The 25,237-nt window shown below is 32.5% G+C and overlaps 2 protein-coding genes across 3 annotated transcripts; one reads left to right on the top strand and one right to left on the bottom strand.

Moving 5' to 3' along the window:
* The first annotated feature begins 7,661 nt into the window (after positions 1-7,661).
* LOC140830666 (sulfate transporter 3.1-like) lies at positions 7,662-11,667 on the top strand. 2 transcript variants are annotated; one of them, XM_073194088.1, is made up of 12 exons: positions 7,662-8,168; positions 8,250-8,457; positions 8,617-8,788; positions 8,962-9,027; positions 9,112-9,225; positions 9,431-9,547; positions 10,031-10,157; positions 10,237-10,523; positions 10,605-10,795; positions 10,874-10,959; positions 11,066-11,142; positions 11,367-11,667. In XM_073194088.1, exons 1-12 carry the CDS (start codon positions 7,847-7,849, stop codon positions 11,553-11,555), a joined length of 1,956 nt encoding a protein of 651 aa, XP_073050189.1. In that variant the 5' UTR covers positions 7,662-7,846; the 3' UTR covers positions 11,556-11,667. The 2 variants fall into 2 exon arrangements, with proteins under 2 accessions (XP_073050189.1, XP_073050188.1); XM_073194087.1 differs by having other exon boundaries at positions 10,605-10,959.
* A 222-nt stretch (positions 11,668-11,889) lies between these two features.
* LOC140830668 (U4/U6 small nuclear ribonucleoprotein Prp31 homolog) lies at positions 11,890-16,386 on the bottom strand. Its single transcript, XM_073194089.1, has 8 exons — positions 16,141-16,386; positions 14,672-14,737; positions 14,362-14,499; positions 13,341-14,233; positions 13,177-13,247; positions 12,704-12,806; positions 12,292-12,367; positions 11,890-12,148 (listed from the first exon to the last, which is right to left on the bottom strand). The coding sequence occupies exons 1-8, from the start codon at positions 16,141-16,143 to the stop codon at positions 12,047-12,049; spliced, it is 1,452 nt and encodes a 483-aa protein (XP_073050190.1). The 5' UTR covers positions 16,144-16,386; the 3' UTR covers positions 11,890-12,046.
* Positions 16,387-25,237: the final 8,851 nt, after the last annotated feature.

Raw genomic sequence — 25,237 nt, 5'->3', positions numbered from 1 at the left:
TATTTCTTATTACTTTTGTAAAAAATATCAACGATAATACTTAATTTTTTTATACCATACCTAAATAAAACAACAACAATAATAATTACATTTATAAAATAATTGTTACTCTGTATGTTTTAAATTAAGATATTTTTTTATTAAAATATTTTTTTATTATAATTAACTTGTAAGATATAAATAAGAAATACGATTTTTTATTTTATAATAAAAATAACACATACAATTGTAATTCTTATGGTTTTTTGTTTTAGTTAGGTATGTTATATAAAAAAAAATATGACTCTTGAACGTTTTTTTAATTAACGAAAGTTTGTGCCTTTATTAAAAAAATAATATTTTTTGTAAACTATTTTTCAAGGGAAGTCACGCCTAACAAGTGACTTCCCTTTTTTTAAAAAAAAAACTAATTATTTTTTTAAAAAAGCTAATTATTATATTTTTTGGAGGAAAGTTACGCCTACTTGGTAGGCGTGACTTTACTTTATTAAAAAATAATAAGCTTTTTTTTTAAACTATTTTTCAAGAGAATTCACGCCTACCAATTAGACGTGACTTCCTTTTTTTATATAAAAAACTAATTATTTTTTTTATAAAACTAATTATTATATTTTTTCAGGGCGTGACTTCCTTTTTTTAGAATAACAACAACGCTAATTTTACAAATTATCATTTTTTTTAACAATAAGGAATATTATTAATGGAAGTGTGTAAATTATCAAAAAAATAATAAGGGAAGTGACTTATTTACAGAAATGATTCATGACTAAAAAATAACGTAAATATTAAAATTCAAAAAAAATTAAATTACACTACAACATTAGTCGAACATAAATAATAATTTCATTTATAAATTTAATAATTAATATAATAATTTATGGAAGTATACGTACCTTAATATAAGTTGTCCAAATAAAATGAACCTGCAAAAACAAAAAAAATGTGCGGAGTCTTTTGCAATATATACAAAAAGCGAAAAAATAAAAATCAAACATATACAAAAACTTACCGATTGAAAAAGACGAGATGTGAATGAAAAATACGAGAAGAGTGAGGAAAGGAACCGATTGAAAAAGATGACGAGTGAATGAAAACACGAGAAGATTGAAGGAAAGGAAAGAATCAAGTATTCAATTTATAGAAGAAAATTTAAATGTGTCGCAGCTTTTAACACGTGACGATGAAAGTTAATGTGTTCGCAGCTTTTAACATGTGATGGTCACGCCATCTCTGATTTAAAAAAAACAAAAACTTGAATTTTAAAAATAATAAACTTGAATAGTCACACGCCTCTTGAAGAGGCGTGACACCCTACATATTTTAAAAAATAAAATAAAATCAAGCAAGTCACGCCATCTCCAATGGCGTGACTTGCTTTTTTTAAAAAATTTAATTTAGCAAGTCACGCCATTTCCAATGGCGTGACTTGCTTTTTTTTTAAAAAAAAAAAAAACAAGTCATGCCATCGGAGATGGCGTGACACATTAGTTTGTTAAAAAAAAAAATTTTACCTTATTTTATTAATCTTTTATCATTTATGCCGTAAACAATTAAAAAGCCCCAGAATATCACTGTTTTAAAAAACAACACATGCCAATTGACCATATTTCCATCATAGGAACTGTTCCAACAACTTTTTGTAGAATTTTCCAAACTTTTTCTTCCGCAAAGTTGGTGATTTTTCTTGGGAGGCACATTAGCAAAATTAGGAAATCAATTAAGCTAAAACATACAAAAAGGTTATCTCTCTTTAAATTTTAAATGATGCTAAAGTTGATTTAAAAGCCTTTGCATTACCGAACCTTTTTATTTAGAAATGACATGTGTTGTGGTTTCATTTATTTATCTAGAGATGATATCCTTTTTTATTTCCGTATACCTCATCCATTAATTAATGACAAGGACATGCGTGAAATGGTCTTACGAGTCGTATTTTGTGATACAGATATCTTATTTGGGTCATTCATGAAAAAATATTACTTTTTATTGTGAATATCGGTATTGTTGACCCGTCTCACAGATAAAAATACGTGAGACCGTCTTACAAGAGACATACTCTTAATTAATACTAATAATACAAATATTTTACTAATAAATTGGACAAAAAAAAGTTCAGAATTACTAACTAAATTTTCTGCACAAACTCCAATATTTTCAAAATCGGTATAAATAAAAAACAATAAAAAAAATAAAAACAAACGTGGAAAGTTGAAGTTGAGGAAGTTTAATAGCAGGTGGAGAAATTGAACATTTTTTATTACTATTTTGCTCCTTGAATATGTGATTTTCACATTGATTTTTAAGATATTTATGTATAATTATATTGATGTAATCAAGTCGGACCAAAGATATTAATTAGAGATCCTCTTACGGCTTTTTTTTAAAAATATTATAAATTAATTAATTCATTATAATAATGTGGAAAAGTGGGGAGCTTTACAAAAATATTGCAATCCGGGACTCACTGTCCCGGATTCTGACATTTTAAAAAATAAATAATTAAAAAACCTAAAAAAAAAAGAAGGAAAAGCAGAGGTCACGGATTCTTAGAATCCGTGACTAAAGTCACGGATTCATGGAATCACTGAATCCGTGGCAGACTGTCACGGATTATTAGAAAGCAACCGAAAAAAATTTTAATTGTATTAATAAAATATAAATAACATAATTAAAATATATAAAATTATGGAAATTACCTTTTCAAAATATAGTTGTACGAAATTTGTAATTGAATCAGCGAACGATTTTAAATATCTGCAATAAATAACAAACATTATCATAAATATTATACAAAAAAATATTCAATATAGAAAGAAAAAAAATTAGACAGAGATTCGACGGAATTCTCCAAAATTCTAATACTCCTCACGATTCCAAAAATTATAAATAACAAAAAATACCACGGAACGAGAAAAAAAATAGTTGAGTAGGAAGAATGCCGAATATTTGTGCCGAAGGATCGATGAAAAAATATTTGCGAAGAATGCCTAATACTGGGTAAAGATTGATAAATGAATGTTTGTGCCGATGGAAAAATGTCGAACAATACTAGGTGCAATTTGTAGGAAAAGAGGCCACGGATTATACACGGAATTGACCGAGTCAAAATCCGTGGCAGACTGACCTGGATTCTGAATCCGGGACAGTCTGTCACGGATTCATTGGATTCCGGGACAATGTGACACAATTTCTTTTTTATTTTTTTAATTTTTTTTTAAAAAATGTCAGAATCCGAGATAGTGAGTCCCGGATTACAATATTTTTGTAAATCTCCCTACTTTGCCACATTATTATAATGAATTAATTAATTTATAATATTTTTTTAAAAAAGCCCTCCTCTTACTATATATGATACTAAAAGATATGAAATTCGACCCACTGCAAACCCACATGAATAATAATAAACTATTATATGGTCGATAAAAAATATTTTATAATATTTTTTTGTAACAATCTGTGTATCATGAACAATTAAAATTTATCATACATAATAATTATGGTAATTTTAAAAAGTTATAACTTATTAATGAAAAATGCGACGAAGAATGATATAAAGAATGTTGTCACACGAATGTTTTCGAACCAACCGTCGGTCGTATAATTTCACTAGCACCACAAAGAAATATGTTTGAGCCACAAAAATGTCAATATTTTATTAATTAATTTACAAACCAGCAATAAACTTCAGAAGTGGCAGAGAACTTTAGGAATTTTTCATCAGTCCTATGTTTTTTTTAATACATCATTCCTATGTTTTTGGTTTCATTATATATAGTGTTATATATACACATATATATGATTCATCACATCTAATAATTAAGTGTTATATCAACGTTGGACACAAAGATGAGACCATTAGTTGGTAAGATATCAAACTTTTATATATATAGTTTAAGGTATTATTTAAGTTGGTTGGAGAAATTAGAGTTGGAATCAAATTTAAGATGGTTTAGAACCGTATTAAGTTCATTATATTTATTTTATGATTAGATTTCATATATATATATATATATATATATATATTTGTGTGTGTGTGTGTGTGTGTGTGTGTTTATTGAAATCATTTCGATTACATATTCAATAATTCTCGAATTACAACTTTAGCGATAAAGAATGGAATGACATGTGAGTAAACAAACTGTCTATGGTTATGAGAATCATGTCGAGCTAATTCATTCGTCGCTTTGTTTGCATTCCTGCTGCAATGTTGAATCATTAGATTTCATATATTAATACAACATTTCCCCAAAAAATTTACATCACCAAGTCATATACACGTTGAGTAATTTTACAAATTATTATCCTAAAATATTATATTAAATTGAATATATGAATTTATATTGATTAAAAAATAAAATTTATTTGGAACACAACGAAAGGAGTATTAAAGAAATGAAATTATTGCAATGCTATTTATATGGTGATATCAGTATATGACGAATATTTGTTATCTGGATGCTAGATAAATGATTTTGGGATGTTCAATGATATAATGAGTTTATGTTTTTTCAGTTGTTATTTTTGTCATTTTGGTTATTTACTTATTTATAATAAATTTATATTTTATGTTTGATTTAAAATTATTTCATAGATAGATTTAATTTTTAACAAGCTCGAATTAAACTCAAACTCAAACTCGAGCTCAATTCTATGCTTTACGAGCTCGAAAACGAGCCGAGCTCAAGCCACGCTTTTAAACATGATAAATAGGCTATTAATGAATCAAGCTCGAGCCCAGCTTGATTAACATGATAAATGAGCTTTTAACGAGTCGAGCTCGAGTTTTTCTCGAACTTAGTAATTTCAATACAAACCGAGGTCAAGCATGATAATAGAAGCTCGAATCGAGCTCGAGCTCCTCAAACAATCTTAAACGAGCTAAGATCAAGCCTAATACTGATTGATTTGGTTTAGATTGTTTACATATATAGTAACACATTATGTTTTAATCAACTTCTTTTTTGTTTGTATTTTGAGCCATCTTGAGAAACAAATTCGGAAAATGAAAAATATATTTCTAATAAATGATCATAAACATTTGAATAAATTAATCTGATATAGTCAAAAAGTGTAAATGTATTATGAGAGTAATTGGAAAATGAGGTTTAAACTATTATATTGTTTAAATTTTTTGAAAAATTATATTATTATAACGTATTAAACGATAAACAATTGATATACATAAGCATTTCACATCACAATTACTATTAAACATAGCAAATGAATATCTTATGTACATTTGATCAAATTGATTTACATCACAATTACTATTAAACATAGCAAATGAATATCTTATGTACATTTGATCAAATTGATTTTTTCAAGTATAAATATGATATTGTTACATACTACAAACATATAATGTAATTGTCTGTATGAAATGACTGTTGACCATAAATATACATGAAACTATGTGTATCAGAAGTTAGTGTTGCGCTCTAATGTTGTCAACACGACCGCACAACATGCATCGAAAATTAAGTATTGACACACAAGTATAACTTAAATAAATATAGAACATATTTAAATTATGCACAAGTATTTGTACTTGTGCAACGCCTCATGGAAAAAATTCACTAGGAAAATATGGAATTTTCTTACACAAAACAATACTAGTGAAAATAACAAAGCCAAATTTCTTGACAGTCCAAGAAATTAAAATGCATCAGAATAAACCAAACTAAACACTAGATGCATAAATTGAAGTTGTTTAAAATAAATAATATAAGAACACTCTTCAATTAACATTCTGTGTCTGTGTTATTTTTCATGTGTTTTCAACGCCCATCAACAACATGACAAGTATGTGAATCAATCACACAAAATCTTCACACAAAAATTTACAATACTGAACTTGTGCAAGTTTAGAAAAACTCCAGCAGTTGTGTAAAAGTCCTCTCCAAGTCCTACAAATATAGAACAAGAGTTTATTAGAAATAAAACTTTATTCAAATATTATATCTTAGAGATAAATACAAAAAATAAATCATAGAAGATAAATACCAAGATTAGATTATATCAACCATGTATATGAATAAATCTTATTATCAGATCAAGTCAAATTAGTCTAGATATTCGAAACTCTTATTTCTCAATTTAAATAAATGACAAAGAATAATTAAGAATAAAATATTCATTTCAATTGTATTATGGCAAAAACTTGTGTGAGACGGTTTCACGGGTCGTATTTGTGAGACGGATCTCTTATTTGGGTCACCCATGAAAAAGTATTACTTTTTATGCTAAGAGTATTACTTTTTATTATAAATATGAGTAGGGTCGATCCGTCTCACGGATTATGATCCGTGAGACGGTCTCATATGAGACTAACTCTTGTACTATGGACAGGACTTGAACGTGAACATAAAACTTGCTTATCTCTATCTACATAAATAAATTAAAAAAACTATCCGTAATCAGCAAGATTTAAATATGATATCAACAAATCACACAACCTCAACCTTAATCGTTCCACCAAAACTTCACCGACGTCAAATGGATCAAAGTGTGGCAACTTGGAATTATGTGATTCTTACGTGCCAATCTTTAGATTCTTTCTGAACACGAACTCAGATTATGATTTACGATACGTAGAAAAAGCAGAAGGAAATCTATTTATTACCGAAGTTCTATGTACCATAAATGTTGTCAGAGGTGGTGAGAACTCACTAGTAGCTGCAGGTACACACATTTCCATTTAAAATATTTTTTTTAAATAGAAATCTTGCACCTACGCAGGCTTTTTTTAAAAAAAAAATTGTTTAAAAATAGACCAAATACGTTCATTTATATATAAAATTTATTAAAATATAAAGACCACTTTAATTAATCAGAATTAAGAGCAAGAATAAAAGAGTTTAATTATGAAAATATTGAAATATAAAAGTGTGAATTTAGCGTCACTATTTGTCCTTTATCACAATTTTTTTCTCCTGAGAATATATTAGATTGAGTAGGTATCTTGTGAGACGATCTCACGAATCTTTATCTGTGAGATAATTCAACCCTAACGATATTCACAATAAAAAGTGATACTCTTAGCATAAAAAATAATATTTTTTCATGAATAACTCAAATAAGATATTTGTCTCACAAAATATGATCTATAAAAATATCTCTGACAAATTTTTGTCTATTAGATTTTACAATTAAATATCCACCACTTTCTATCAGTGGCATTGGAACTCCAAAAATGAAAAATTCACCTAATCAACGCATGCCAGAGAAAATATTTTTCTATAATGGATCATTAAAAAAATAATTTATATATATCATTAAAAATATGAATTATGCATATAGATTTGATGAATCAGTATGATCATTTTTCTAATTGTTGAATAATTCTTAATTGACTTTTATAATTTTATTTTATTATTTAAATTACATCATGGTCTTTATTAATTTTATATTTATGATATTATCAATATTTAAATATCAATCAATTTAATATTTTAAAAAATGACGATATAAGCACACATGCACCAATAGTAAAATTATGGCAACTCGGACACTAATTTTATATATATATATATATATATATATATATATATATATATATTATATTAGTTTTAAAATTTTTTGATATTATTTAAGAAAACTTATTTTTAAAATTAAAGAATTTTAAAATTAATCAAATTCTGACTTCACCGTTGGCACGAGCTCAAAACCCTTCAATAAATATCCACCCAGCTCTCTTCCTCTGCATGCTGACATGCAAATCTCGCGCATTCTAAAAAATATCAATCCCAATCCAACAACCGCTTCACGAAGCTTAAAATTTCCCATCTTTGTCGTCTTTTATATTCGAGAAATATAAAACTTGTAATTGACAGAATCCAACTAATCAATGGGAAACTCGGACAATGAAACACAGCATCGGTTTGAAGTGGGAATTCCCCCACCAAGACCCTTTCTCCATTCGCTAAAATCGTCCCTCAAAGAGACCTTTTTCCCGGACGATCCCTTCAAGCAGCTCAAGAACCAGTCATTTTCAAGAAAACTCATCCTGGGTTTGAAATATTTTGTGCCCGTACTTGAATGGGCACCACGTTACAAGTTTGAGTTCTTCAAAGCTGATTTCGTGGCAGGAATCACCATTGCTAGTCTTGCAGTGCCTCAGGGCATCAGTTATGCTGGTTTAGCGAGCTTACCTCCCGTGATTGGCCTCTGTAAGTCTTTATAAAATTCAAATTTTTTATGGGATTTTGTCAAAAGAGATCAAAAGTACAAATATGGATGACATTGTGCAGATTCAAGCTTTGTGCCACCACTAATATATGCCATGTTGGGGACTTCAAGGGATTTGGCAGTGGGGACTGTAGCGGTTCCGTCGCTGTTAATGACTTCAATGCTAGGGAAGGAAGTTAATCCTCATGAGAACATGAAGCTGTACATGCAGTTAGTATTCACCGCAACTTTCTTTGCTGGGGTTTTTCAAGCTGCTCTAGGCTTCCTAAGGTAATCAATTTTATTTACTCTGTTCGAAATATCGAAAGTATTGGTCTCAAGCCCGAAATCAGGAGATGGGCAGAATCGAAAGAAATCAAGGATTTGGAGGTTGGTTGGTTGATTTCTCAAAATTACATACTTCCTTGAAGAGATTTTGTGATTTTGCAGGCTTGGTTTAGTTGTGGACTTTGTGTCACATGCAACAATAGTGGGATTCATGGGTGGAGCAGCCACAGTTGTGTGCTTGCAGCAGTTGAAGGCCATTCTTGGGCTCGTCCACTTTACTCATCAAGCTGACCTTGTATCTGTCATGAAATCAATATTTACCCAAATACACATGGTATGTACTATTTGCTATCGCGATTTTACGTCGTCTTTTCATGTATCATTACAAAGAGCCGTTATATTGCCTCAAAATCCATCGTGTGTGGCTTGAAATTGTTTTTTACTTTGATATGAGATATTGTATGTTTTCGGTATAATATTCTTGATCATATGTGAATTGTGATGTAGTGGAGGTGGGAAAGTGGAGTTCTTGGCTCTTGTTTCCTCTTCTTCCTTCTCACCACGAGATACTTTGTATGTGATCCAACAATTTCTCATTTCTTTATTGGATAATAATGTTTAGCTTTTGTTGATTTCGGCACGTTGTGTAATAAACAGAGCAGGAGGAAATCAGTATTCTTTTGGATAAATGCTTTGGCACCTTTGACATCTGTTATCTTGGGAAGCCTTCTTGTTTATCTCACGCACGCGGAGAAACATGGCGTTGAAGTCGTAAGTTCAAATTAATTTCTCTTGGACATGTTAGTGATGGATCCAAAAATGTATGTGAGAGCTTAACTTATTTTAAGAGGCAAATCTCCATTCGGAACTTTTTTCTTCTGCAACCAATTTTCCTCTTACCGGATTCACCTTTGCCTCTGCTTCTTTACCTACACCAGACAGGGTATACTCATGAGGACATTGATAAATATTACAGATTGGGAAGCTCGAAAAAGGGTTGAATCAAGAGTCATTGTCAGAATTGGCTTTTGGATCTCAACATCTTATGGCCGTGATTAAGACTGCAGTCATCACCGGTGTCGTCGGCCTTGCTGTAAGTTGCAAAAAATACCTTCCACCTTGTTCATTTGTTGTGGCTTGGCATGATAGGTCAATAATTCCGTGTGTTGCTACTTGCTAGTGAACTATATTGAGCCTACTATGTAAAGTCTCTAATGCGCAACTGTCTGCCAAAGGCATGATACAAGCTTTAAAATGGTATCACTCTCTTACTTTACGACGCGTGTCATGGAACATGCTCCGAACCAGCACGGTCTGCTGAGCTTAAGAAAGCAGGAAAGAGTCTTATTTGGGATACACATTTAGTGGCACAATCAGGGTGTATCGTTTGATTCAATACAATCCCATGTTCTGGAGAAGTTCTTATTGATCACAACTATTTCATAAAATAAGATCCTTCAATTTAGATGCTACAATAAAGAAAGAAATCCAAACAAGAAATCCAAATAAAAGGAGATAAATTTCCTTTCCTTGACAATGAGTAAACTAAGGGTAATGATATACGATACATATTCAGGAAGGTATAACAGTTGGAAGAAGCTTCGCCACATTAAAGAACTACAACGTAGATGGAAATAAAGAGATGATTGCCATCGGAATGATGAATATTGTAGGTTCATGCACCTCTTGCTACCTAACTACCGGTACATGCTTTTGTCAACTAAAGCTAAAAAAATAAAAGGAATTTCATATGTGGGTTAATCTAACTTCTCTATCTTTTAGGACCGTTTTCAAGGTCAGCAGTAAATTTCAATGCAGGATGCAAGACTGCTGCTTCCAACATTGTTATGGCAACAGCAGTGATGCTAACCATGCTATTCTTCACCCCGTTATTCCACTACACACCCTTAGTGGTGCTTTCTTCCATAATAACGGCTGCAATGATCGGTCTTATTGACTACAAAGCAGCTATACACCTCTGGAGGGTCGACAAGTTTGACTTCATTGTGTGTCTGAGTGCTTATACAGGAGTGGTCTTTGGTAGTGTGCTAACTGGGCTAATAGCTGCGGTATGTAAGACCAAAAAAACGTTCAAGTTCTTGTGATAAAATTGGATAATGATGTTTAAGAGTCGGTGATACTCACAACAGGTGGCAATATCCGTCCTTCGAGTACTGCTGTTTGTTGCAAGGCCAAGGACTTCTGTCATGGGGAGCCTTCCTAATTCCATGATTTATAGAAGCATTGAACAGTACCCAAAGGCAAATGTTGTTTCAGGAATCCTCATCCTTCATATCAATGCTCCAATCTACTTCGCCAACGCCAGTTACCTAAGAGAAAGGTGTCTAAACTTCTTGTTAGATCATATTACATTTATGAATGTGCACCATTATCTCACATACGTTCATTGTGTTCTTAGGATCTTAAGATGGATTGATGAACAGGAAGACAAGTTGAAGTATTCAGAAAGGAGTAACTTGGATTTTGTTATATTAGATATGAGTTGTAAGAATTTTGCTTAAGGCATTTAATGAACTTTTATTATTCATGGATGAAGTTTCTATGCATCTTGACTTTGGATAAACTACCTTAACACACTGTTGATCAACAGCTGTTGGAAGCATCGATACAAGTGGAATCAGCATGCTTCAAGAAACCAAGAATCTCTTTGATCAAAGATGTATAAAGGTAAACGGAATTCATAATGCATGTCGCCTTCATTTGACTAAATTTCTAGTGTTGTACCAAAAGCTACAATTGATGGTAGTATCTACATACAATTTAAAATTTCCAAGCACCACGCTTTTATAGTTGTGTCACTGCATATGCCAGCAAGTGCGAGTACTGCTTACGCAAACCCACTGCGAAATTGTCGTAATTTCATAAAAACATTGTTTTATTATAACATCCAGCTGGTCCTGGCCAATCCCGGAGGAGAAGTTATGAAGATGCTGGACAAATCAAAGTTCATTGACACAATTGGGCAGGAATGGATTTACCTGACTGTTGGAGAAGCAGTAAATGCTTGCAACTTTTTACTTCAAACAAGCAGGCCGCATGACAAAGCAGTTGAAAGTGAAGCAACAGACAACAAAGTTTGATTATGTTAAGGTTATCTTGAGTAGTTTTCGAAATTGTTAACAAGGATTTGGTTTTCTACCAGAAGAAGGGATCCATTTCTTCTGATGATGCAAAGTTCCATCACTAACATGGAAACTTTTGGAGCATATACTTGTTCGTTGAGTATATCAGCATCCTCGTAAAAGGAGAAATAGAGTAGCCACCAGGATGGGGAGAAATCACAAAGTAAGATGTAAAACTGATGGTTTATAATAACTGAAGCATTTCAGTGTTTTTGCCAAACATCTCCAAATTCATTGTATACATCTGTTGTGTGATGCTAATTTGAATCGATGAATTGGGGATGCAGAATAATGCCCAGAGATTTCGAGAGTAGGTAATATAGTTAACAAGGCTAATTACACTTGAGTACCACAGCATTGCACATATGCTAAGATTCATTGTAGATAACAGTTATAGTATCCATAGCATACTCGATACATGTTCTAAGATATCGCATCAAATGGGCATCTCACGTCCGCCTGATCTTTGAAAAAGTTCCAGTTTCTGAAAAGTAAGTACTCTGAATTCCACCACCAAGCAGGTTTGCCTGAGGATTCGAGAGTTCAATTCCCTGAAAAAGGCAGATGATACAGTGAATTTGAGCAAAGCGCATCCAAGTAGCAACAGTATGAGCCAGTCATATTTCAAACTTTGCATTCATTTTTCAGTGGACCGACTCTTAGGACCTTTTTGTTTTTAAAAGTAGCATCAAACCTGCACGGGTGTGAAGGCCAAACTTGAAGTTAGTCCAGAAGTTGTACCACTGCTTCCAAAACGCTTCTCCTTAAACCTGAAAAGAAAAGGTCCATGAAAGGAATTGAAACAGGTAATAATCGAATGATGCCTGCGTGGAAGATAACAAGATCACCCAAACATTTAACATTGATGCTTATATTTAATGGTCTGTGATTCAACATTGCTAAATATCAGAATCAAACTTGAATAGAAACTTCTTATCCTACTTCCAAGCTAGAATTCCTTTTCCACCGAAAATGAACCTCTGCTTTTAGTAAGCATCAAAGGCAGTTCGGATGGTAGGAAAGAAAAATTGGCAAGCAGAAAAAGTAAGCTACTTTGCTACTTCATTTCTTGTAGCAGAAAAAAAGGACAAGCAGAAAAGGTATACTTTTTTGCTACTTTAGCAGCAAGCTTGCTTTGACCAATTGATACACGTAGCTTGCCATTTCCAGCCTGACCAAGCATCCCATATCCTTCCCCAAGTCCATCACCTTCAAGAAAAATCACAAAGTATGAGAAATGAGCGAGAACCTAAATCAACGACAAAGAATATGCCCATAAAATAAGCAATCACGATATCAGATTAAAATCAAGGTAACTAAAATCAAAGCAAACGAGTAAATCGTTCTAGGAACTACACAAAAACATGAAGAAAATGTCTAAAATCCACGATCACGTCAACCAGCAAAGTAGACACCAGACAACTTTGCTGTAGGCCGATGGACTGTTGGTTCAATTAGTTTTCTCACCATTTTTCCTCAATCGGTATCAATACCAAGAAATCCACACGAACAAAAGCAGATCATTATGGACATAATTGATCAACAATTTGAAGCAATGTATGATGTTTGAAATAAATACCTAAAGAGCTCTCCTCTGGTACACCGAACTGCATCCTATTTGCAAGCTTCCGCATGTCGGTAATAGCATATCTAACAAAAGTTGGAGATCACATTAGATTTTTTTTAACATTTAAGTTAGGTGGAGATGCAATCATATTTTCAATGAAATTATAAAACTACTACCTTTCTTTCATCTTTCTTAATCTACGTCCGCCTCTCTTCTTTTTAGGCTCAGAATCGGGAACTGGAAGAGGCTTAGGCTGCTTGGCAGGAGGAGGCTCTTGCCACTTCTCAATCTTTTTATGAATCTCTGCACGGAAAGTTCTCCCAGTTTTTCCTGTTGGATCTCCTCTAGTAGAATCGACACGTGCAGCTAGTGTAGACTTTGCAGCCAAAAGTCGGCAGGCACGCATCCTCAAGGAAGGAGGAGTGCTCTGAAATATTTCAGTTTGTTCTAAATAACCAACACGAAATTGGGACGTTGCCGTTGAAAACCCTGCTAAGTTCTTCCTTTTCGCACCGAGAAGCTGAACATTACAAGCTGGCATCTTTGCTAATGCTGAAAGACCACCAGCCGTTCCCATAAGTTTTGCAGCAACAGCACTTCCAATGATAGCAGAAAGATTTGGAGCAATATAACCCATTCGACTCTCAACAAAATCAAGAACATTTTTCTTTGCTGAATCTAGAGCAAGAGCTCGGTCACATGCATTGATCGTCTTTTGCAAGACATCTTCCGGGAGAGGCTTGCCACTGGTGGTTGATGCAGTCACAGAAACCACCATGATAATGGCAGAGGGTAGAAGACCTTCTAGATCCACAAGAGTCAGATCCATTTCATTTCCAATTTTCTGAACAACTCGAGCATAGTCGACTGGATGATGAACGAGTGATTCAAGCTCCGGAAATTTTAAGCGATACTTGTCACGGATAAAATTGTGAATTATCACAATTTCATTTTCGATATCAACGGACAAAGCATTGCAATCAACAATCAACTGATATTCTGGATCATCTTCTAATACAATTCCGAGATATGAGCTCTCAGACCCCTTCTCAAGGGCCTTTTCAACTTTCTGCAAGAAAGGATAAAATTATTACATTTCTGGGTGCATTTGAAACACATTAAACAAATATGTTAAACCTGCAGAAAAAGAAAAGTTCAAATATGTCTTTCATGTTAGTTACTTCAGGGAAAGCTCACCTGCATTATATCAGTGTAACGCTGAGTTTTTTGAAGCTTGGATACGAGATCGAGATCATCATAATTAAGTGATTCAATATCTGCCAAGTCCCCGTCTACATCTTCCTCCATATGCTCTGCATCAACATCCTCCTCCTCCTGAAAATAAAGTGATATCAACCTAGGGCCATAAGCAAGGCAGTAACAGAGAAAACACAAGGAAGTCTGACTACTCACGAAGATAATGAGAAAACTAGCACCATAACCTGTCATATTTATGGGAAAACATGTATTAAAGTCACATAGTGAAGAGAAAATGCTGCATACTCACCAGAAGATCATCTTCGTTATCGGATAATTCATCAAGATCAGCCAGGAAAGAGTCATTAAGGGTTGCCTGGAAAAAAAGATAATCCGTGAATCACGGTCTCGATAACTCTGTTGACTAGGAAAACTTGCTTTTAGGCATAGCATCTCGATCCGGAATATAGAAGTTTTAGATTAAAACCGCAGAATTTAAATTCTATGGAGGAACGAGTGTATAATTCTGAGACATTGAATAATAACATATCATAACACCTGAGTCAACTTTATGCAAAAAACTGCAAGTGGCTGCTTATAGCAATGCATCTCATCACAAAAAAAATCATGATGATACACTTTGTTCTGTATATCATGGAAAACATTAGGGTTGGTGGAAGTTACAGCACCATTCTTTACAATGAAAAGAAGGCTGGTTGGTAAGCCTACCACAAGGACCATCAATAGATGGCCTGGACAGAAATTTCTAAAAGCCGCTCTGCTAAATGAGTCAAGCAACATATAGCACAAGAGTGAAAGAATGGTCCATAAGAGCTATAGTTTAGGGATGCAAATGAAAAGTACTTACACACCAGATGTTGGCAAAATATAATATGACCAAGCATTATTATCATATTAGGAAAGCACGGAGGGCTATATCATATAACATGCCGGAGATATATATCTTTTTTGTTACAAAGTGGAATAACAAGAGCTTTTCATAAAATCTCAATAGCATTTTCCCTAGGTTGGCCAACTGTATTGTTACTAAAACATATCTTCAGTTAAATAAAGAAAACTTGTTAGTTGTCTTCTTCAGTTCTTTGACAATCAATACAAGGTTAAACTATTTTGTGCCTAAAACGCCGAATCAAGTCAAATAGAAACATGGAAGTCGACCTTCAAATTGAGCAAAAAAAACCCCATGTGGACAAGTCTGTATACTGTATTACCTCAATCTTATGATCAACAAGAATTTACTCAATCAATACAATAATGATGATATTCTTCAGGCTGATTGCTAGGGTCCAGTATCTACAACATTATCTCAAAGCAAGAGTTGTTCCATCATAGTGAAAATAAAATGTTATTTCTCTTCTACATAACACTCAAGAAACATGCAAATTGAAAATTCTTCTCACTTGAAATAATTTTGAGCCTCTGTTTTGCAGCAATAGCAAGTATTAATCTTTACAACGATTCACCAACTCAAACACAAAGTTATTCTTGTGAAGGAAACTAGAAAACATAATCAAGTATTAGTTTATAACCGCTACTGACAAAGATTGTGTTTTTCTCTGCGCAGAATAAATTCATTCAATCAAGAAACAGGACTCTTATTCCTAATGTACCTCCCTGTTGTTCCTCACTCAAGCAACCGAATTTCAATTATCAATCACTCCAGGCAACTATAATTCAAGAGGCAGCACACACTACGCATTGAAAACTTAACAAAATAATCGAAATTACACTAACTGCGTCAAATTAGCGACCAATTACCATTTTCTACGCTTCTTTCGGTGAGAGAGATCGGAGATCCCACTAAGCAAATTACTCCTGCGCCTAAACAAGCAACACCCCGACAGGAAATAATAGCATCAACAAAAACCTAGAAAAGAAAATCTCCTTCGCAGAACTTGAAATGCCTAAAATACAAGAAAATTGCAAAACTAGAGCTCGAGAAATTGAAAGAAGAACAGAAGAAAAAGAAGACCAGAAAAGAATCGAATCACCTGGCCGAGCGAAGCAATATTATGTATGCCTTTATACCTGTTGGAATCGGGCTACTCACTACTGGCCCTAGTTCTGATTAAAATGGGTTACTCCAGGCCCAAATAATTTATTTGGGCTTTAGCCCTATTACCCCACAATCAGCCCATTATTCTCTCCAAGTTTTAACACAATAAAAATTTTAAATTTGTAAAAAGAAAATTCAGGGAAATAACATACTCTGTTTTAAAATACATATGTGAACGTTATTTAAAAAACAAAAAAAAAAAAAAATTTGACCAAAGTTATTTTGTTCGCTACACCATAAATATATTGATATGAAACCGTTGTCTTAGTAACAAAGTTATTTTTTTATATAAAATTACGCTACAAAATTTATTAGGTTATATAACAATTCAAACATCATATTTTAATTGTTTTCACACGAGTTCACAGGTTCCCAAAAAAACTTTTTCGAAGGAAATCGAATCCATCTTCACTACTATTGATAGTGTCTCTATTTCAGTGTTTTTCGACAATATACGTAGAAAGATCATATATTTATTGTTCATCATGTGAGACGGTCTCACGAATCTTTATCTGTAAGACGGGTCAACCATATCGATATTCACAAATAAAAGTAATAATCTTAACATAAAAGGTAATATTTTTTCATGGATGATCCAAATAAGAGATCCGTCTCACAAAATACGATATGTAAGACCGTCTCACACAAATTTTTACTTTTATTAATGGTAGAATCGAATATTCATTTTCATGCACTAAAAAATATCATCTTATTGCAAAATCTAGTTTCTCTATTTTATTCTTCTTTTTCCCAAAGGTGGCCCATTTGCTATTTGTATGGCTGGCAGCCTACCAGTACCAAATTATGTCTTCATATAAGGTTAAGATAGCTCACCAATCCCATAAAGAAGTTCATATTTTAATCTCGTAAAATACTCAGATTAATTATATATTTTTGAATTATTTTAATTTTTTTTTTTCTAAAACACTATCATAATATAAATAAATAAATATTTTGAAAAAAAATATCAGAATCGGCCAGAATAAATTGGTGGCAGCTGGATTTGGAAGAGTCTTTTCCCTGCCGACGAGAACTTATTGGTCCAGGCTGCTAACTATAGACCGCTTAACAAAAATTGGTACCATTTTTGTGTAAGAACCAAACAATAAATCAAAATCATTCATTTAACAAAATTGACTCTCTCTAGTCAACGACGGTCAAATTTTGTGCTTTATTATCATTTTCATAAAATGATTAATTCCACCGTACGCATCCCTCCAAAAATAAATCGGTGGGGAAATCCGAAATTGAAGCGCGGGGAACGATTTTGCCGGGTGTAATAATTGTCAATGTTGGATAGAACAATTGAAACATGATGTTTGAGATCATGTAAACATGATGTTTGAGCTCATGTACGATTTAAAAGATCGAATCAAGCTCGATTCGAAGCTCGAATGATTTAAAGTAATTGGTTTGATTTTGGCTCGAATGAGAGCTCGACTCTGAGTTCTGTTCGAGATATTCGAACATGTTCGTAATCTATCGAACCATTGCTTGATGATAAAGCTCGAAAAATTCAAAATATATTTATGTAATATATAAATCGAATACGAATAAAATATTTTTAGAGTCGAGTTGATCAGCGTGTTCCGGTTTTTACCTGTGGGGGTAAAGCAAATGAGGGTGCACCGGGTAGGACAGAAAATGGATGGTGATGATAGTGTATGAGGCAACAAAATTTGTTAATGGTGTCGTTTTCTTGGGACGATCAGATAAATGGGGCCATGGAGGAAAGAGTCACGTAGCACTCAAATATTAGGCCATGACATTAAATAAAATAAAGATTAAAACAAGTCTCAAAAATTAGGTAGAAGATGTTATTATTCAATGGCCCATTTTGGGAGAAAAAGTATATATATTATATATTTGAATTAAAAGTAGGTCCTATTTAGATAAAGAAAACATTGAAAAGAACAGCTAGTGAATGGCTAAATTATTTTATAAAAACTTGTGTGAGACGGTCTTACGAGTCGTATTTGTGAGACGAATCTCTTATTTGGGTCACCAATGAAAAAATATTACTTTTTATACTAAAAGTATTACTTTTTATTGTGAATATGAGTAGGGTTGACCCGTCTCACCGATTATGATCCGTGAGACGGTCTCACATGAGACTCACTCAAATTATTTAATTCAAAAATTGTGTTTTGGTGTGAGTGGGTTTCATGTAAGAACGTCTCACAGATCATAATTTGTGAGACGGTCAACTCTACTCATATTCACAATAAAAATTAATATTATTAACATAAAAAATAATATTTTTTCATGGATGATCCAAATAAAAGATCCGTCTCACAAATACAAGTCGTGTGACTGTCTCACACAAATTTTGACTTATTTTTTGTTTCACTTAAAAAGGGGTTATGACGTGGTCGAAGTTGGCCATTGATGAATGCACAGGAACCAATTTGGTGGGGAAAGCAAAAACAATCGATTTTTTTTTAAAAAAAATTAAATTCTTCTTTGTTTTTAATGTAATTTTTCATCCTTTTCGTTTTCTTGACGTAATGCATTTTTTAAAATTTTTTTTTTTCGTTGTTCATCGGCTCTAGCTGTTTAGAATGGTTCATGTCGTGATTAATTTAATTCATATAGTCATTATTAATTTTTTTTTGTTATTACATATGACATCAATCGTTAATATATACTATGATCAAACATTTATTATTGTTACGATTCAACACTCTAAGGATGTAGGTACTTAAACTTAGAGGTGTTGAGGGAGACAAGAGAAACCACATTCTAGAGGTTAGATATTCTATGAGTGACCGTGAATGGACATGAGCTATGAGCTGCTCATGTTGGACAAACCTACAGCCTATAATCAGTAGTGATGCATGTAGTATGGACTAAAACTCATATTAGATCAATGCACAGCTCATGATCCATGATCGTTATAGATAATCTACCATGAAAACTGAAGTACTATTTCAACTCGACATATCTTTTAAGTTATGTGGTTGGATTAGATTAAAAGCCATTGATTCAAGGCGTTTAAAAAATAGGTCCAATATATAAACACATACAGGGACGGAGCCACCCCAAATGTTGGGGTGGGCTCCAGCCCTGGATCAAAAAAAATTTGTTAGTAAGTATAGTATATATGTAATTTTAGCCTACATTAAAGTTTTATCCAGTCCATAAAATAATTATATTTACTAACTTAGCCCACTAAAATTATTTTCAACTCATTTAATCATAAGAGAAATTACTCTATCAACAACTGTACTTTTGTAAGTAAGGGCCTCGAGTTGAAAAAAGTTGTGAGGGTGGGATTTGAAAGGAATTTCTGGTAAGAGATTTGAAAAAGCTTGTGCGGGAGAGAGCCTTGATTGAGTTTGCACGAGGTGAAATGATTGTTTTTTGCTGCTTAATTAGTTTATTCCATTTATTATGCAGAAAGATTCAAACTATGGCTTGATTGATTTTGTAGTTATTTTTCGTCTTATGTAGTGATGAAGTAGTCATAAAAGATTAGATTTTTGGTATGTATAGAGCTATGAGCGGCTCATGTTGGACAAACCTACAGCCTATCATCATTAATGATGCATTAGTATAAACTAAAACTCATATTAGATCAGTGCACAGCTCATGATCCATGATCGTTACAGATAATCTACCACGAAAACTGAAGTACTATTTCAACTCGACATATCTTTTAAGTTATGTGGTTGGATTAGATTAAAAGCCATTGATTCAAGACGTTTTAAAAAATAGGTTATATATATCACAATATAAGTAAATGTCGAACCCACGCCTCTCCCACGTAAGAAAGAGGCGTCAGCCGACTGAGCCAATTGGCTTGTGGCTTGTTCTCTCATTTCAGTAGTAACCAGTTCTGCGAGAAAAAAAATGGAGAGGATAGAAAAAATTAGCCTAAGATATAGATGATGAGGGTTATCAATAAATTTAGAGGTTCCCTCAGCCGCATTTTTTTGGTTATCCCTATACTGTTTAACCACATTCCACATGAGGTACACATTTGCATGCCACAATTTATAGAAGTAACCAAAAAATTTTTTGAGGGATTTTCAAAACTTCCTTATTATTCAATCACGTCCATTACTCAAGTCAAACCACGTAAGGCACACGATATAATTTATAATATGTGGCGTTCATTTCCTTTTATTTTACTTGAGACAAGGCATTAAATCGAGCCAAGCAGTCATCAATCAATTTTTACATAATTGAATCATCCATCGCATGCTCTATCCTTTTAATAATTGTATTGGATAGATATATATGATTGAGAATAATATTGAGATGAATGATATGTTGAGAATTTCTCGTGCATCAAATTGTTGACGTTGTATCGTTTGATCTGGTTGGTTAGGTGAGTCGTAAACGAGTGATGATAGATCTTAATGAGTAATATTATATCTGCTGATGACATAGTCGACGGTAAGAAAATGGTAAAACTGATTTCTAAGAGATATGAGACAGCACTAATAAATATATATGCACTTCCTCGAACTCATGTATCTAACAATTCGACTCATTAGCACTCAAGTTGGTGCATTATTCGCAACCACTAATATAAGGAAATAAAGTTGCACTTTGGCTGACAACTATATCTTTTGTCTAGTGGTTAGTGCTTATTCTTACCAATTGGTATAAGAGTGAGGTCGTGTGTTAAAGTCTCTAAAGAAGCATATTTTATGTTTTTTGGGGAAATATTGTGTTAAGCATGCATGAGTGAAAGTAGTATTGAGATTGATGACCTCTTGAGAAGTTCTTGGGCATCAAACTGTTGATGTTGTGCCGCTTGGTCTGGTTGTCTAGGTGGGCCCATAAAAGAGTGAAGCCAGATTTTAACGGATAATATTGTCTCTGGTGGGACATGGTCGACGATAGGGAAATGATAAGACTAATTCTTATAAATATGAGACAACATCAGTAGATAGACATGCATTAATAGATAGACATGTACTTCATCGAACTCATGGACCTAATAGCCCACCCATTAGCATCCAAGTAGATGCACCCTGCACTGCCACAAATATAAGGAAATAAAGTTGCACCTTGGCTAACATCTATAACTTTTGGCCTAGTAATAAGTGCTTTGATCCTAATAATTGATATCAGAACGAGGTAATGAATTCAAGTCTCCAAAAAATCATAATACTTCTTATGGGGAATGTTGGGTTAAATGTGCATGAGTGAGAGTAGTATTGAGATTGGTGACCTCCTAAGAAGTTCTCTTGTGTCAAGCTCCTGACGTTGTGCCACTTGATATGGTTGGCTAGGTGAGCAAGAAAAGACTGACATCAGATCTTAACGAGTAATATTGTATTTGTTGGGACAGAGCCGACGTTAGGGAAAGAGTAAAACTGATATTTTTAGATATATGAGACAGCACCAACAGATAAACATGCATCTTCCTGGACTCATGGGCCTAACAGCCGGCCCATTAACACTTAAATAAGTGCATTTTATGCTGACACAAATATAAAGAAATAAAATTATACATTGATTAACAATTATAAACCTAGCAATAAATAATTTTATTAGCTTTAATAATAAAAATAATAATTTCCACCATCTCTTCTGATGTAAAATTGACGTCACATTTGGAAAAGAATCAATAATTAATCCGGGTATTATGCTAAAACCACAAAATTTTTAATGTAAAAAAAAAAACTTAGATATTTTAAAATCATAAATAAAATTTACTATTTTTCACTAAAAATTGGAGGACCCTTAAACATGTGTAACTTTTATAGAAATATAAATTCTTCTTCAACTTAAAGTCTTGGATCCAGATGGACCAGACCGGCACTTTCGGAAATCATTTCACTTTTAATAAATGTCATTGAAAACGTAATTTGATCTGATTTAGAGTTAGGGTATCTTGATAATTTATTATTGTCAAAAACTTGTGTAATTTATGTGAGACGATCTTATGAGTCGTATTTTCTGAGACTAATCTTTTATTTGAGTCATCCATGAAAAAGTATTATTTTTTATGCTAAGAGTATTAATTTTTATTGTGAATATCGATATGATTGATCCGTCTCACAGATAAAGATTCGTAAGATCATCTCACAAGAGATCTACTCTTTGTTATTTCAGCAGCTTTTCGAGATTTGAGAAAAAAAAAATTCTTTGAAAACTACTCATAATTTTGTCAATCCAGTCACATTTTAAACTTTGATGTAACACAACCAAGAGATTCACCTCCACCAATTCATGGTGTGACAAGAACAAAGTGGAATAATGTGTGTATATTTAACTACAAGTCTCACCAAGTGGAATGTGTACGTATATTCAATACAAGTCTAACCAAGTTTCGAATGACTTTGATTAATTATTGAAATTTCACTCACGTACATATCACCATGAAAAGAAACGAAAGATTGATTCATTTAACAAATAACAATAAAGACCCAGTAATCAGGGGCGGATTTAGTGTAGGGCGAACGAGGGCCACGGCCCCCCCCAAAAAATTTTAAAAAAATTTTTAGCATATAGCGACGGATTTAACCAAACCGTCGCCGATCTAGATCGGCGACGGTTATTGTCAAAACCGTACGTTGTTAAGAAACGTACTGTTGATGTTTTGTTCAATGTAACCCATAGAATTTTTGTCTTTTTCCTTTTAAATTTTTGTTTGTCTTTTGTAAGCGGCCCTCAGTATCGAAATCCTAGATCCGCCCCTGCCAGTAATTGAGGTTTGAAGATGACAAAACTAAAAGAACCCCACACAAATCAAGAAATATATGTATTCCTTCGTTTAGAATATAAAGATAAACAAACGCTTGCTCAAAAAATTAAAAATAAAAGATAATGACAAGCATTGTGTTGTCATGTATAATTGTTTAATAATAATGTAATTATCGGGCAGATAAATCAATATGTGTGACGACATATATACATACATAGGATATATAATTCCAAATAATTTGTAGGATCGATGGATGACAATTATTGTAATATTTATAAATTAATCATTTGTATATATTTATAGACACATAAATTGTATTGTTTCAATGGCTTAATTAGGGTTTTGTGCCAGTATTAAAATGGAAATTCTGGACAAATGATGACTTTTTATAGAAAACAATATTTAGAGCATATTTATGTAACATTTTATTTAATAAATTAAATAATGCATGGATTTCAAGACCAAGATATTTTCAAAATGAAATAATCATTGTCCAATTGTAGGACGACTCAAAGAAACAATATCTCTTTCGTCCCTTATATGGCGACGTCCTATTCAATTATTTGACTAAACATATGTCTTTTATATAAACTAGTTACTTTGTACACGTGTTACGTGTATACAATTTTTTTATCATTATCGATAGATTAAAGTTAAATTTGACAAATTATGGAGAAACTAAATTGATATTTGAATGGTTGAAATAAAAAAAATAAAAAAAAATGTGTTGAAATTTAAAAAAAACAAAAAACAAAAGTGCAATATTAGTATCATATAAGAGTAAAATTGGAAAAAAAATTTGGTGTCCTCTCTAGGTAGTTATTATCATGCCCTCATACTTAATAATATAGTGTGTGTATATATGTATGGAGTGAGTCTCATGTGAGACCGTCTCACGGGTCATAATCCGTGAGACGGGTCAACCCTACCCATATTCACAATAAAAAGTAATACTCCTTGCATAAAAAGTAATACTTTTTCATGGGTGACCCAAATAAAAGATCCGTCTCACAAATACGACCCGTGAGACCGTCTCACACAAGTTTTTGCCATATGTATGTGTATATATATATATATATATATATATATATATATATATGTATGTGTATATATATATATATATATATATATATATATATATATATATATATATATACACATACATATGGCAAAAACTTGTGTGAGACGGTCTCACGTGTCGTATTTTGTGAGACAAATCTCTTATTTGGGTCATCCATGAAAAATATTACTTTTTATGCTAAGAATATTACTTTTTATTATGAGACCGTCTCACAAGAGACATATTCTATACACACACAATCACACATACACACATATATATATACACACACACATAGATTAGAACAATTCAAATTTGTATATTTTTCAAAGACGTTAATTAAACCTAAAAGTACCACCCCGGCCATTTTGCCTCTATTTCTTCCAAATCTCTTCTTTGCCATTTCGGAAACCATTTCCTAATGTTGAGTCATCGTGGATGTCTCTTATCATGATTAATTGATTATTAATTTCGATTTCAATTTAAGAAAAAAATATACGAGGATTAATTTTTAAAATCTTCGTATAAATTAGTAACATAATTTCTAGAGTATTGTATTAGCTCGAGCGTTTACAATCTATATCGAAAGATAACGATTGTGAGTTCCATCATAATTTTTTTTAAAAAAAACATCTTTAGTTTTCGCGGAGAATCATTTCAAAAAAAAAAACTTATTGCACACATTAAATTTTAGATAAAGTCTCTTGTGAGACGGTCTCACATATATTTATTTGTGAGACAGTCTCACAGATCTTTATTTGTAAGACTGGTAGGTTTAAAATAAAAAAAAAAATTTTTTTGAATGAAAAAAATATATCTTTTCATGGGTGACCTTAGTAGAAGATTCGTCTCATAAAATTAACTCATGAAACCGTCTCACAAAAGTTTTTATATACATTTTATTGATAGTTGATACCATCATAAACTGCACACGAAATTTAGTATTTTTTTATAAATTTATCTATAATTTTCTCTTTTGAAAAAGAATCTAAATAAAAACTACGAAAATATTATTTCAAATACCCTGTAATGTGCATAATCTAACGTCTATCGATTCCCACAAGAAAAGAATATT

This window comes from Primulina eburnea, chromosome 4 (genome assembly GCF_022965805.1).
Source record: "Primulina eburnea isolate SZY01 chromosome 4, ASM2296580v1, whole genome shotgun sequence".
NCBI classification, from domain to species: Eukaryota; Viridiplantae; Streptophyta; class Magnoliopsida; order Lamiales; family Gesneriaceae; genus Primulina; species Primulina eburnea.
Note: the sequence above shows the minus strand (reverse complement) of the source record. Positions and strands in the feature narration are given on the sequence as shown.